Source organism: Merops nubicus, unplaced genomic scaffold (assembly GCF_000691845.1).
Source record: "Merops nubicus isolate BGI_N331 unplaced genomic scaffold, ASM69184v1 scaffold50688, whole genome shotgun sequence".
NCBI classification, from domain to species: Eukaryota; Metazoa; Chordata; class Aves; order Coraciiformes; family Meropidae; genus Merops; species Merops nubicus.
In genome coordinates, this window is record NW_008627490.1 from 5800 (window position 1) to 21709 (window position 15910).

At 35.2% G+C, this 15910-nt stretch overlaps 1 protein-coding gene across 1 annotated transcript in view; it reads left to right on the forward strand.

Annotated features, from left to right (window-relative positions):
- Positions 1-15448, forward strand: part of RPS6KA5 (ribosomal protein S6 kinase, 90kDa, polypeptide 5) — a 17663-nt gene extending 2215 nt beyond the window's left edge. The window contains exons 3-10 of the mRNA XM_008946302.1: positions 787-912; positions 1680-1813; positions 4884-4977; positions 7091-7261; positions 10709-10900; positions 11488-11647; positions 12379-12542; positions 13410-15448. Of these exons, the coding sequence (XP_008944550.1) occupies positions 787-912; positions 1680-1813; positions 4884-4977; positions 7091-7261; positions 10709-10900; positions 11488-11647; positions 12379-12542; positions 13410-13649 (1281 nt within the window). The 3' untranslated portion in view covers positions 13650-15448. The remainder of the gene's footprint in view (positions 1-786; positions 913-1679; positions 1814-4883; positions 4978-7090; positions 7262-10708; positions 10901-11487; positions 11648-12378; positions 12543-13409) is intronic.
- The last annotated feature ends 462 nt before the right edge of the window (positions 15449-15910 follow it).

Genomic DNA, 15910 nt, shown 5'->3' on the forward strand with positions numbered 1-15910 from the left:
TTGATCACTGTATACCAATCAGTATCTTCTCCGTGGTGTTAAAGAAGGATCCCATCTTGGACTGCACAGTCTGGATGTCAAATGAGCAGAAACAGCTCATGTGCAGCCAGCTTGGTGCCAAAGCTGCAGAGTTGAACAGCAGTTCAGATTGCTTTCTCTCCTCCCCCTCCTTGTGGTTTGCTGTTTTTTATTGTGTGGTTTTAAGCAACTTAATGCTTAGTGTACAGGAATATGGCATATTTTGGAAGTTGTTAGATTTGTTAGTGACTGCAGCAAGCAGTTTTTGTGTGTCGTAACATGATCTGATTCATCCTGCAGTGGTAGTCACAGCTGTTCTTTTTACAATACCCAATCATTGATATGAAGCTTATTTTGGTTTTCCGTTTAAAACAGTTTGATGCATAGATTACAACATAAAAACTATTCCATGCCTTAACTTAAAGGTGTTCTGGGAAGTTAGCTAGGTTGAAGTATGAGCCTTTATTACTATTGTAAAACTGAATCTGAGCTAAACTTTTCGCATTTTTTACCAGAATGTTTGTGGTTTTAGTGGTTTATCTGTAACTTTGGAGAATCATATAACTAATCCCAGGAAGATATCTGTTCACATCAAACAAAGTAGTATCTACCCATCACTGAGCCAATGATTGTTTCTGTATTATGTTACGAAAATTCTGATTTCCTTTAAAAAAAAACCTTCTGAAGCATGTGGTTTATATGCACTACGATATATTTTGTGTGCAACAATTTCAAGCCGTACCCTTTTCTGATGTTTTAATTTCACAGGGATATTCTTTTGTTGCACCTTCTATTTTGTTTAAACGCAATGCAGCCACAGTAGATCCTCTTCAGTTTTATATGGGGGATGAACGGCCTGGAACTACAACTATTGCCAGAAGTGCTATGATGAAGGTAATAATAATATCAACAGCTGAATTAATTTAGTTAACTTGGAACTGCATGTAATTTTCAAAGCAGCAATCACAGACTAGGCTACAGATTACAGAATAGTCATTATTCATTTATGTGTTCTCTGTAATGGCTCCTCAGATGATCCATGCATATGATTTGCATGTAGCACTATTAAGAAGTGATTGAAGTTTGAGCTGAAAAATGAGATAATTTGTCTAGTTTTCCAGAGGACTGAAGTATAGTAATAACTAATTTGATTCCTAATAGTTCTTATTCAGCCAACTATTGTAGATATTTTTTTAATCTGCTTTAATTATATCAGAATTCCTTCCATTATCTATTTGCCCCAAAGTATGTCGAACTGTGTGAAGCTTTATAAGAACACGTGCTATTGTGGTGTCTTCAAATGAGCACATAGTTTTGTGGATAGATGTATGCACAACCATCTTTGATCCTGTTTCTCTGAATATTTTGTAACTGAAGCTATTGTAGTCTTAGTAGTAAGTAGTAATAATGATTTGTTTAGTGATTGTTTGATATAACATAAGATTTATTCTTTGATTGTTAGAATAAAGTTACACATTTTTTTAAATAGAATTTAAGTTTAATAGATCTTAAGGTTAAATTAAGATGGCATTTTATCAAAAAGAGAGCTTTTTCACAATTTTAAATGTAGATTAAAAATTATCATGAAAATTTACTCTTTGTCTTTGACTGTGTATACTAAAAGTATTCTGCAGTACTAAATACAGACAGTTTCCTAACAGGACTCTCCATTTTATCATCATTATGAACTGGATCTGAAAGAGAAACCATTGGGAGAAGGAAGTTTTTCCATTTGTCGAAAGTGCTTACACAAGAAAACTAGCCAGGAGTATGCAGTAAAAATAATTAGCAAAAGGTATAAATATTATGTAAGACAATAAAAATATTTTCTTTGCTTACCGTCACCCATTAGAATAATGTTTGCTGCATTTTTGGAAGTGGAGAAATTACTTTAAAATAATTTCCTATTTGAAGAATCTACAGAAACTTATATTAACTTTATGATCTTTAAAAGATTTTGAGGGTCTTTTGGAACAAAATGTAATACTTTCTGGGGAGGACAAAGAAGAAACCTGAAGAGTATTTTTCTGCTTCCTAGTTGTAGTCTACTCTAATTTCCCCTTATTTTGCTTCTAACCGTAGTAAAGGTATAAGGCTCCTCTATCCTTAGAGCTAAGTGAATTGAATGGAGGCTTATGCCAACTCCCTTTCCTAAGCAGTCCAATTGATTGCCTAGGACATTGCTTTTAAGGATTTGTAGTATGGGTTGCCACAGATCTGTGTGTGTAAAATGTAATTGGGCTATGGAATTTTAAGTTACATCTTATTTCCTGGGTGTTCTGAAGAGAACACCACAATGAAAGCACTTGTGTGAAAGCAACCTTTTTTGTTCATGAGGACCATTTGGTCCTTTTCCAGGACAGATACCTCTGGCAATTTGTGTCCAGAGAAAAATAAAGATAAGGGATTCTTTGAGGGGTGGATGGATTTTTAGCTTCACTTTGCACTGTTCATTAGTAAATATGTCCTTAGTGTGTTTTAAAATGTAGATAGGAAAGGGAAGTGTAAATGTTATGCTGTCAGGATGACGGTTTATAATGATCTCTTATCCAAGACATTTGGCTGTACCTCTGTTTTTCCAGATTCTAGAATTAACTACCTACCAGTCCTAAGTGTTTCATCACATACTTCTATAGGACAAGTTCAAGAATAAGAGACCTAAATATAGGTGTCTGAGTTGGTTTTCCAAGGTCTGCTATGATTAATGGAGATCTACTCAAAGCTGTTGGTGCCTACAGATGCTGGACTGACCGGGCATTAGCAGTGGGATTCAGTAACGAACCTAGACATCTGCATAGTGCCGTTGTAGCATCTGTTGGTGTCCTCTCTGTCCTCCTGGTCCCATCAGTCTTGTGACTACTACTTTTTATGTAGATGTCTTCATGGCTGATGTCTTTCAGGCTCTCCTATGCTTAGGCCACTGAAGCCTACTCTAGCTATGTATTTTGCACTGAACTAGTAACCTTACAGTAACCCTGTAAGGTTAATTAACTAGAATTTCAGTCATAATGAGCCCTTAGACAGTATGCAGTAGACACCTACATTGGGTATTTTAAACTGGAAGCTTCTGCCTTGTGGTTACATTCAAAATTTTCTTCTGTAGTGCAGATCAGCACTCTGATTTCATATTAAGCAAATGGATTTTTCATTTCTGGATAATAGCGGGCAAACTAGTATTGACTTTTCCCATAGAACTAAACTTGTGGGAATTAAGTCCTTAAATGATATTACTCACAGGTTCTTTTGCTCTTTCTCCTTCATCTTGGTGGACCAGGCTAAATGAAGGTAAGAAGTAGTCTGTATGCAGAATTTTTTTTAGGATTGCAGGCTGTGAGCAGACTCAGCATGTTTGTATAGTACTTGGACATAGCAGTAACCCCACACTGAATGGCTGGACACAAACCAACCTTGAGTAAGAAACTGTTAAACTGTAAATAATGCTGCTCTGAGGACCACACTAGAAACTCTTGCTCAAAGGAGAAGTCTAATATGTTTCTAGTAACTGCTTTGCCTCAAAGTCAGACAGTCTTTCATAGCTACCCATCAAAGGTGCCAGAAATGTGAATCCTACACCTAGGCAAACCTTTTCATTATATTTGAGGTGAAAGCTGAGATCCAGAGTTCCTCTGGTATTGCTTTGTTAGTAGTGCTGGACTTGCCTTCATCTAACAGTTTGAGATTTATCTGTGTCTGAAGGCCAGTGAAACAGTGGTGGCTTGTAAACTTGTTTGAGTTACTGTTTTAGAGCTTCACATTTGTTTTTCATTGCATTGTTTAAAATCAGAGACGGTAACTACTCATGAGGACATACTCAAAGAAGTCCATGTGCAAATTTCAAAGGTTTATGTTGATGATACTGAACCTTTTAATCTGTTTTCTTAGGTACAACTTTCTTGATAGCAGTTTAGGTGGGAAAGACTAAGTCAGGCTTTTCAATTTCATAAGGATATGAAATAACTTTCAGTTTTAAACAGCATCAGCAGAGATGCAGGTGGAACAGCTTAGTTCTTGATTATACAAAGCTTGCAGAAAAACAGAATTCTCTTGCATAAAATTCTCTTCATGGTGCTGTTTCCAATTAGAAAAAAAAAGCAAGAAGCAACTGAAAATTAAAAACACATGTGGTGAGAGAGATTCTGTGTTGTCCATAAGGTGTGTGTTGTTCTCTAAGTCAGTACAGGATTAGACTTTCCTGAGGAGAGCTTTAGCAAAAATTTTCAGGCATTATTTGCCCCAAATAAGTCAACATATGCATTTAGTGGAGAACAAAATGTTCTGTTCTGCCCCCATTCCCATAGATTTTATAATGTTGAACATTTTTACTTTTTTTGGCTATAGATTTCAGTACTTGAAAGAGAATTTGTGTGATGATCTTTGTTCTGAAGCTAGTCTTACCTTTTCCGTTTCAGATTTTTAAAATGGCCTGTTGAGGGATTCATTTATGTAACACAGTTAATATGGTGATGAAGTTACTCATCATATAGGAGCTCAGTTTCCATACAGCTTTGGAAGTACTTATCTCCTATAAGAATGGGAAAGGTTTGGGCCAATAATGAGTCTTCAAGATAAAGCTGAACTAACAAATATTTGTAGGAACAGAGGTGAAGTCAAATTGCCCTGGACAAAGGGAAAGATTTGCTTTAGATAGAAACTATTCTATAATATAATTTCAGCTTTTGCTGTAGCAAGTTGCAATTGCATCAAAAACATTATTTGATTTGGGTGTGGGTTTTTTAATGTCATAACTTGCAGGGTTATTTCTTTATTAAAAAAAAAAAAAAAAAAAAGGAAGGAAAAGGTTTAACACTTTGAATGTGCAATTTGCTCAGTAAAATTGGTACAAAATGACTGTTCAACTTTTCCAGAATGGAGGCCAACACCCAGAGAGAAATAACAGCTCTGAAACTCTGCGAAGGACACCCTAATGTAGTGAAGTTACATGAAGTTTATCATGACCAGGTATTTTGAAGAAACTATAATCAGCACTTGCCAAACAAATTGCCATGTGTTTTGCCGAGAACTGTAGGAGTTAAGCATACTGTTTACCACAGAGGCAACATTTTTCCTAGAGCTTTTGTCTAGTCAATAAAGAAGATGAAGCAGAAGTTCTGCTTTCAAGGGAATTCACAATTACTCTCACAAAACAAACAATCAAATATTTGGAAGAGATAGCCCTGGATTCTGTTTCTGATTCTGTCCTTGGTCTGCTTTGGTAATCATCAGACTACACATTCATGGCCTGGTTTCCATCTCTGTGATTCCGAGGTACCTAATCACCTTCCCTCAGGGTTGTTATGAACCTTAAAATAATATTTGTGAAACAATTTTGAAATCTTGCGTGTGAAGGTTACATATGTAGCATTATTTTCTTGCATATTAATAACTTAATGGAGATAACCAAGTAGCTTGCTAAATTACCAAATGTGAAAGTAGAGCTTCTATTTGAAAACATATTGAGATCAGTTACAGGTTTATTTAGAGACCTTAGCTGCCTTTTCCTTGGTGTAATGCAAGCTCCACAGCATGTAATCAGTTATAATTTGGTACAGCTTGGAGATTGGCCCTTGTTTGAGCTAGGGTTTTGGACCAGATGTACTGCAGAGGTCCCTTCCAGCCTAAATGACTCTGTGATTCTAGTCTATGATTTTGTAATGGAACATGGGTTTTTTGGCTTCCCCATCATGTTCTGTATCCCCATCATGCTGTTTATATGAGGACCAGCAAAGTGCTCATGTGGAACACTTTCAAAATGAGCTGAGAGGATAAAAAATCTGTACTGAACAGGCAGTTGTCAAACAGCCAAATGTGACTTTAGTTGCTCCTGGTAGCTCTCATGTGTTACCTTCCAGATTAATCAAGCCCAATATTCTGAAGACCAGAACTGGTCAAAATTTTCCAGTGTTGACATTTCTGTGGTTTGTCTTAAAATGAAGTTCCAGTTTTTAAATTACTCTGGTATCAGTCTGATCAAATTCTACATTAGTAGTCCAACCATTAAGTACTGGGTTGCAGTATCTTTTGGTGAGCCAGAAGAAATTTTGTGGCAGATGAAAGTAACTTTATCTTTTCCAAATTTCCTGTCACCTATTCCCAGCACATGGAGAAAGTTTGCAGGGGGGGGGTATCTTACAAGCAGCACTAGCGGCATGACTAGTAGACGCTTTGTTTGTTGTAAGAAGTGTTACTGCTTTCTGTCTGCATAGCTCTGCTTCTGGTCCTTGGTATGTAGATACTGTGCACCTGTGCTGCTGACTATGTCTTTACATTTCATTTTTTGGCCTCTTCAGAACTTTTTTTCTTTGCTGACAAATATTACTTTTATTACTGTCATTTGAGAGAAGGAAATGGCAGAAGCCATCACATGCCTACATCCTTTTGAGAATACTAACCACATTCCTGTCCTGAGAAACCTGTTGTTTGTTTAATGCCAAGACATTTGAATTGCGGTTGGTTGTGCGCCAATGTTGTTTTATAATCAAGAGAGTCACTGCTTATTGATTGTCTTGAAAAAAACAATCTTCTAAATAACCATTACTGGTTTAATTTTAAAAAGTACTCTAGTGTTTGGGAAGATGTCTACTCTAATCACAGAGTAGCTTTGGCAGCTACTCTCTATGGGAGGAAATCAGAAGAAATTCTAGACAATCTTTGATTTCACAGTAAAGTTTCAGGGTGCTTTTAAAGGATTTGGTAACTTAAATGGCTAACTCCTTATGCGTATTAATAGAAATGTATCCCTGCATCAGAGCAGGCTTAAACAGCAAAAGTCTAGTTTTTTACAGCATTCTTTATTAGGCTGAAGAAAGGCATTTTGTCTACAGATTTGTCCCATTTATCATGGTGGCATTGTGTTGTTGCAAATAAATATGACTGGACATGGTAAAGACATCAGCATTCTTCAGTCTCAGTGAGACTGGTGGGAAAAATGTATCTCATTTCTTATTTTCTAAATGCATTTTAAATGTATCTCATTTCTTCTCTTCCTTCAAACTTTAAGAACCTATTGGAATAACACCTAGCTCCTGAATGAGTGTATGGTTTGTAACATTAAATTTCTCACAATTTGTTTCAGCTTCACACGTTTCTAGTAATGGAATTGTTGAAGGGAGGAGAATTGCTTGAACGTATCCAGAAAAAGAAACATTTCAGTGAGACTGAAGCCAGTCACATTATGCGCAGACTTGTTTCGGCGGTGAGCCATATGCACGATGTGGGAGTAGTCCATAGAGATCTGAAACCTGAGGTATAGTGACTTGCTTTACGTTTATGCAACATTTTTAGACACTAAGTTAATAAATACCTGGAATGTGACCTATTTATGTTCCTCCATCTTTTACAAATTTTTCTACTTCTGTATTTTTAATAAAATTTTATCACTTCTACGTAGCACATTCTGTTGGTATTTTTCTGTCATAGGTAAAAGTCACTGTTAGGAAACATTTTTAGATTTGTAAGCAATCTGCACTCATAACTTGTTCAAAAACATTCTTTGCCTACCTGGGGACAGTTCTTACTGGACGTAAGTATGTATTTGTTGTATGAAATGGTTAACAAGCAGAACTAGGTTGCTTGAGTACTTTGCCTGTACATTTCCACCTTTTGTTTGATCTTTATTCCCTCAGTAGGGCTTCATTTGGAAGTAGCTGCCAACATCCTTGTACTGTCTTTTGTCCCAGCTAAACAGAAAATGAACCACAAACTAGCGCAGCCAACTAATAAAGTTGTATGATTTTAGCTTGGTGAATTTAGTAGTCTCCCAAAAGAAACAATAATTTAGTATATATTTTTCAATAATTACTTCTTCTGGTATTTTTATGGTGCAGTGACATCTTGCCTTTCAGACCATTAAGTTCACTATAGTAAGGTTGACCATTGGCTTGGTTCTGCTTCCTGGAGCCATTATGTGCTCGTATTATTTTGCCAACAGTGGACTTGAATATGTGTTAGTTTTTTTCATCACAGGAATAGTGTAGATTGATGTTAGTTCATCCAGTAAGGATGTCATATTTTACTGGTGATTACAGTCATCAGGAAATAGCTACTCCTTTCGTATCTGGAGTTTAAAAGGATCCACCATTCCTACCGATGTTTTATCCTTTTATAACATACCTTCTAGTATATTACAAACTTGTTTTTTAATCATTCCAATTCAACAGGTAAAGAAGTCTGCTAGGTATTGGTATTATCTTTTTGAAAATAAGTCCAAAATACATATATTTGAAAATATCCCTGTACTAAAAAAAAAAAAAAAAAAATTAAACAAAGACGTTAAGTAAGTTGGAAATGTGACTCTTGAAAAAAGTTTTTGTGCTGGCATCAAGGAAAGATAAGAGCTTTTGAAACACATCATTATTAAAATGACAAAACACAGAAATCCTTTCTCTTTTCCTATTCTCATAATTTTATTCTTATTACCATCTTAAATATAAAGGCCAGATTCTGTATAGCAGAGCTTCAGCTGCATGGTCAATTGGACAGCCTTTATTTCTACATCAGGTTCAAGAACCGAAGTCTGTGAAGTCCAAGTAATGAGGGGTTAGCAAACAGCTTGCAGAATGCATTGCCTCCACAAAGTTGGACTTACCCAGCCTGTCTCATTCCTGATTGTTGTTTTGAAAGTTACTATTTTAGGTTCAGACATGAAGTTAGCATGAGATCTGCAGGCTTCCCAATATAGATGTGGTTAGTGCACCTTTCTGTAAAAAGATACATAGGAAATTCTCTTGCTTTTCTAACAATTCCAGTCAGATTTATTTCATGTTCAACTTTGACATCTAATGTGATACTGGGAAGTCTATTTTAAAAAATACGGCTGGCTGTATGTCACTAAGGATGAGGCTTTTTTTAATTGCAGGGACTGAAAGACTCTTCTGTTTAAGCAATAGTAATTTAGATCACATCTATTGCTCTGCAAAATAGTGGAAAAGTACTGGGTGAAAAGTAGAGAATTCACAAAAATAAAGAATTTGTGTAGCAGATGTGACCATTTGAAGCCTCTCAGTAGAGGATTTGAGGACTGTTTCTTTGAAGAGATCATTAATCTGTAAACTGAGTTCTAAAGATGTTACAAAAAACATACTGAGGCAAGGATAATGTTTACATATCCTTAAAATATATGTGGAGTATAGCTTTAAGTGTGGGGTTTTGTGAAACACACTTTATTTACCTAATCAACAACATAATCTGGACCTAACTTAGGACATTTAGACTGTACCTTTGTTTCTGCACATAATTAATTTCATTTTTTCTTTAAGAAAGGAGGTTTTTTTTTAACCAGTGTTACTGCAGTCCTTTATTTGCTTGTTGGCTATATAACATCACTGTAGGAAAAAGAGACTATTGTATTAGTCATCTATCGTCAATATATTTTTTTCTTTGCTGAAATTAGGCTTCTTTCAGATCCGTTCTGAATGGATCTGAACATTTTAATATAGAAAATGGACTATTCTGATATAAGCATTAAGCTATAACATCAGTACAGAATGCAAAAATACTGTTTTGTAGCAGCTCTTCTTTTATCAATAATGAATGATCTCAGGTTCTCCTTATTGATCTGCTTGCAGTCTAGCAATCTTTTTTCCCCTCTTAATGAGTTTGAAGTTAATTACTTTGTGTTGAGTCACTCACCTTTTGTATTACAAAATTATATAGGGCTATAGGATTTCTAATATTGAGCCTTTTTCTGGCATTGTGTAGATCAAACAGCAAAGGCAACAGCAAAATTTTGCTCTTTCAGAAGTTTGAGGGTGAAGTAGAAATAGTTTATAATTTATCGTGGTTCAGCCAGTTCTACGACTTAGCTTCTCTCTTTCTTGACAAATATAAATACTTAGGGGGGGAACAAAACAAAACAAAACAAAAAAAAACCCAACAGATTAGCTTAAATCTTCTTCCAGACTGATAACAACTTTTCTGTCTGTCTTCTGGTATGAGATGCCACATTCAAGTCTGTAGAGCTGGAATTCTCAGGAACTACTGTACCAAAGTTTCCTTACCTGAATGTAAGGAGCATGCCATCGGTTCGACGTTGGGCTGCTACGTGACCTTCGGTGCTTGAGTGCCTTTTGTCCCATGCCTCTATCAGAAAGTATATTTATACTGACTTTGAGCTCCATGCCCAACAGCAGGTGGTGCAACTGTTGAGATGTTAGTGGACTTTATAGTCCACTATCCTTCTCTTTCAAATTAATCTTTTGCATTGTTGTGCTCATGGCAATATGACTTCAGCGTGTAACCACTTAGGACTAGTATTCAGTCACAACACAAGACATACAGCAAAAGCTCCAAGCACAAGAAACATGCCTGAAGGAAGTGGAAGCTTAAGAAAATTTACTTTTGCTTGAGAAAGGCAATTCAACATTTATGTTGATGTCTACTTTTTTCTTGTTTGTGTTTCCCCAAATTATTTTCCCCACTGTTCTCTAAATACCAGTTTTCATTAATAATTTCAGACAGAACTATCCTGACTTGCAGATATACAAGAAGCAAACAAACACATCGTATTTTCTTAGATCCCAGAGCGCTGTTGTTTCTACTTTCCTTTTTTTTTTTTTTCTAGCGTCTCCATTTCCCCTTTTCTCTAGATAATGGGAAGTTTTCTGTTGTAATAAATATAAGAAAAAAGTAACTGTCCAGTATTCTAAATGATTTTCTACCCAATGCTGGTATTGATTTTGTCTTTGCTTTTCAGAATTTATTGTTTACAGATGAAACGGATAATTCAGAAATAAAAATAATTGATTTTGGCTTTGCTCGTTTAAAACCACCTGATAATCAGCCTCTTAAGACTCCGTGTTTTACTCTTCATTATGCTGCCCCAGAGCTCTTGAATCACAATGGTTATGACGAATCTTGTGATCTGTGGAGTTTGGGAGTCATTTTGGTGAGTGATTGAAGTTTTTAATTGTAAATTTATGTTGTTACTTTTAGGGACTTGACATAATTTCAGGTTTGAATTGAGTAGATGCTGAATTCAAGTGAAGTGAAAATACTGCTGCATAAATAATAGGTTCCAAATACGAATGTTTTCTAGGGATAGAGATTTTGTTTTCTTGCGCAGTAAGTTAAATTCAACGTTTCTGGGAATGGAAAAAATAATTGATACAATATGGCTCCTAAAAAGAGAGATTCTTGTTAGGAGATTTTACAAGCATCCTTATAATCTTCCTACAGTTTCAATTCAGGGGAGGAGTCAACCTGCATCTGATTTACAGAAAATTAATTTCAATAGGTATAAGCTAGGTAGAAATAACATTGTGTTTTATTTGTAGTTTTCTGAAACACAACAATGTTCTTTTAACAAGGACTCCATAGTCTTGCATATTTTAAATTTTCTCTGGCCGTGAAGTTATGCTAGTCAAAGTTTTATTGTATAGCGTTGGTGATACAAACAGCAGCACTCCATATTTAGTAATAGGGCTGTGAATAAATAGGCTGTGTTTGTTAATTCTGCTTTTGTTGTCATGACAGTATACAATGCTATCAGGACAGGTACCATTCCAGTCTCAAGACAAAAGTTTAACATGTACAAGTGCACTGGAAATTATGAAGAAAATTAAAAAAGGAGAATTTTCCTTTGAAGGAGAAGCTTGGAAAAATGTTTCTGAAGAGGCTAAAGAGTTAATTCGAGGTATGTATTCACAAATATTTCATGTACCTTATATTTTTATCTCAAAAGATACATTTAGAGCACTCTACAATAGCTGGATGCTGTGCTCATCATCAGAGTGCCTAACCTGACGGAGTAATATCCACAGCTTGAGCTATAAACTGACCCCTAATACAAGTTAAGGGTGAAGGTGGACACCTCAAAATCTTATAAATTGCTTATATGCTTAGCAGAGAACTTTCTAATGCAGTGAGATGCTGGCAGGAGATTAGTGACGTTAGAACTAACTGAAGAGCTTTTGGAAAAACTGAAGTCATAATTTTAAAACATATTTAAAACCAGAGGTTTTATTTTATGTTTTAGTAAAAATGCCATGTTATGGCATACATGTTTTACAAGCTGAGCTTTTGCAGAAAATTAATTTATTACTGTAATTTTTTCCTCAGACTTCTTTTAAATGCATGTACCAAGGCTACTGTATCTCTGAGCTGCTTCATTCACATTTGCTGTGCTTTGATTCCCCTTAAGCAAAGAAAGATGTGAGTTAACAAACAGTCAAATAGCAGTTTCTTGGCATTTAATGATTTTTCTGGAGCAGATGACAGTATAACATTGTGTGAGCCTTATCTAGGATAAATATTGGCATCCCTAGGATAAACATTGTCATTACTTACTTCTCAAAGCAATGCATTAGCTATTCTTTAAAAATAGTTGCATTTTCTATTTAAGAGAATGTAATATATTTCTTTTAGGACTTCTGACAGTGGATCCAAACAAAAGAATTAAAATGTCTGGCCTGAGATACAACGAATGGCTTCAGGATGGCAGCCAGCTGTCCTCCAACCCTCTAATGACTCCTGATAACTTAGGCTCTTCAGGAGCTGCAGTGCATACATATGTCAAAGCCACTTTTCATGTAAGTTCTAAGAAATCTTATGTTATTTGCTAGATTTTGTAATGTATTAATCTAGATTTTTTAAGTTTTCTCTTAATTATAAATATGTATTTGCCCTTATGATTCAGTGATTGCTTATAGCGGATTTTTTTTTCTCAATACCCTAATATCTGTGATTGAGCACGGTGAAAACTTGAATGACGAGGCAAGAATAAATTCGTTGAAGACATTTAGTAGGGTCTTATGGACTGAGAGACAGCTGTTCATGTAATAATTGTTATAAATGTTCTGTTTCTTAGAGAAGGAAATTTATGGAACGTTTCTAGTTCATGTTTTAGTATCATGGATACTTTTTTAAAATGGACTCCTTGCCTACCATTGTATATTTACTGCAAGCATTTGAACTGTGACTGTATTATATAAACATAGTCTTGCCTCTCATGATTCCTTCTACATAGAATAAACTGAAATTGAGCAGATTTATGCCAAAATACTTGTAGGTGCTCTATTATCAAGAAGAGAGAAAGAAAAAAAATGTTACTTAGAGAGGTCCTGATAATGCAACATAACTTGGGCTGAAAGAAAACTTGGGATTTTACTAGGTGTAGTTTCTGAAAATGTAGTCTCAAATAGGTTTAAGGCTTAATAGAAAATGCTTCTGATTTAAAAAGAACAAGGAGGGGAAGGAGCCAATTAATAAAGTTAGGTTGTGTCTCTTAAATACATCTAAAAGTTAGTAAAAGTTCTTGTTACAGCTACAATAAGAATTAGTAGGGATCTGTCAAAAGTTAACAGTTCACCTTAAGACTTACATTCATAATAAGCTACGAGCCATAAAATGTCTTGAAACTCTTGAAAAGTTTAGGATTACTTTTTATTTTTAAACAGGCCTTTAACAAGTACAAAAGGGAAGGATTTTGTCTCCAGAATGTTGACAAGGCACCTCTTGCAAAGAGAAGGAAAATGAAAAAAACGAGTACAAGCACAGAGACACGTAGCAGCTCCAGTGAAAGTTCACATTCTTCTTCCTCTCATTCTCATGGCAAAACTACACCTACAAAGACACTGCAGCCAACAAACCCTACAGACAGCAATAACCCAGAAACTATCTTCCAGTTCTCTGACTGAAAAGCAGAGAATATCCTGTCTTGAAGATTCAAGTGGTTACGAACTTGGTAGTACCTGTACTGTCTTCTCCCACCCTTCCTCCCTGTGGCTTACAGGCTACAGGAGTGTGTCTGTCGCTTTAAAAATGTATTTCAATCATACCTTTTTAGCTTTGTATTTCAGTATGTTTCTTTTTAGCATTAAGGTTGGTATCACTGGATATATGGTATAATACTGTTATACAACCAATATTGTATTCTCTTAGGGCTAAATTACTAGCGTGCAGTCAAGCTCAAGGTAAGGAGCTATGCTGCTTGTGGTACAGCTTGGAGGAAGAATGTTTCTCAGTGTCAGAATCTTCCTCCCAATCTCCTCCCCACTGTTCAAAGAAAGGAAGGCTCCGTAACACGTATAGAACTCTTGGGTCATCTGCTTTTACCCAGTTGTATGAAGAATGTCATAGAATTGGATTCTTCATGCAAGTAAAGAATCGCTGGTACAATGCACCAAAGCAGTGTAGTATTTTAAGGCCTTTTAAATTTGTGGTTACGTTCTATCACATTTGTTTGAATTTTAAGAGCAAAATGAAGTGTTATGGAACTCTTATGTTGTTTAAAACTGTAACTCCATACATTTTGTTCTAAACAACCAGAAATAGAAGTCTTAGGGGGTTTTTTTTATTTATTTAATTTTTTTAAAAAAAAAAAACATCTAGTGTAAAAGATGTCTGTTAGGGCACGGTGTCTAGTACTGTGATACAGTAATTTTTATTTCTACTTTTTGAATTTATTAACTTTTAACATGTTTTACAGATTCTAAAATGTCATGCTATAAGAGAAAGTGAGATTTCATATTGAATGCTTTGGGAAACGGTCACGTGTTAAAATACCTATTTCAAGAATTAATTATAATTTATATTTTCTTTTTATATTTACACGATAACTTTAAAATACTAAGATTTTTTTAAAGATGCAATCCCTCCATTTTCAACATTTGTTATTATAGGGTCCATACAAAATGTATAACAAGTTATTTGAATTTTGCATTATGCAGATATGGCAGTTTATATAGCAACTGTAAAATACTAGAATATATGTTTTCTTTTTTGCACTTTATAACATCTAAAGGAGGTGTTTTATAATAAAGTGCACTCAGATCTCTCTTCCTACAAGGTGCTGAGCACTGTTTTACTGGGTTGAATGACCTGAAATCCACCATATTTGGTGGTTGTGGTCATTGTGAAGGAGAATTCTGTACTTTGCAGGAGTGAATCCCTGTATATTACTCACTGTTTTCATTCCTTACTTTAAACTGCGAAGCTCTTTCTATCTTGCTTTTACATTGTATATAACAAATAATAGACCTGGGCACCTTGTGTAGTGTAGATGTTAACAACTTATGCACTGGGAATACTAAAGGGAAATTATATTGAACACTGTGCTTCACAACTTGTTCACTGTGGTGTTCTACAGTGAAGTATTTCCTACTGTGATAGTATAGTATGTACATAACTGTTTGGAATCATAAATGTGACTTACAGAAACATCAGCATAAACTTTTAAATCGGTATATTTTATAAATTTTTGGAGAGCTCTTTTATTGCTCATCTTCTCAATGACTAGGGGTGACTTAAGTGCAAAAGACAACCCCAGTTTTGCAAATGCTTACATGTGTAAGTTTCCACTGAAGTCAGAGAGGCTCCTTGTGTAAAGTTAGTCATATGCCTAAATTTGTGTGATGGGAGACTAATTGACTAGAGGATTTTGTTAACGGCTTGCTCAATCTTAAAGTAACCTTAATCCAAACCCTATGCAAAAAAAGATTATGGAAATTGTTTATATTGGTGGGTTTATTTATAGAATTATATCAGATATCAGTATTGACAAATACAATACATCCATGTTTACAGGGATTGTGTGTATCAAAGCAAGGCTTTGAAGCCAAACGTGTTTGTTCTGTGTTTCTTTAATATTAATAATGGCATTCTGAGGTTTTGGAACTGCTCATGTGAAATAGTTTACTACTTTTTTGATGTGAATGTCAACAGTAATTGCAGCATTAATTTCAGGTTGATGTGAATATTGAGATTTGCACTGTTTATGTAGAAGTAGTATATTTAAAGATCAGTATATGTGCTAATAACACAACCGATTTTAAGTGGCCGATGTTAAAATATTGAAAAATAATTGTCAGTGTAATATATTCAGGTTTGCTTTCTGAATGCTCTCTTTGGAGGTAATCTCAATAGTGAACATGGCTCATTTGTAAAAGAATACTTTCCC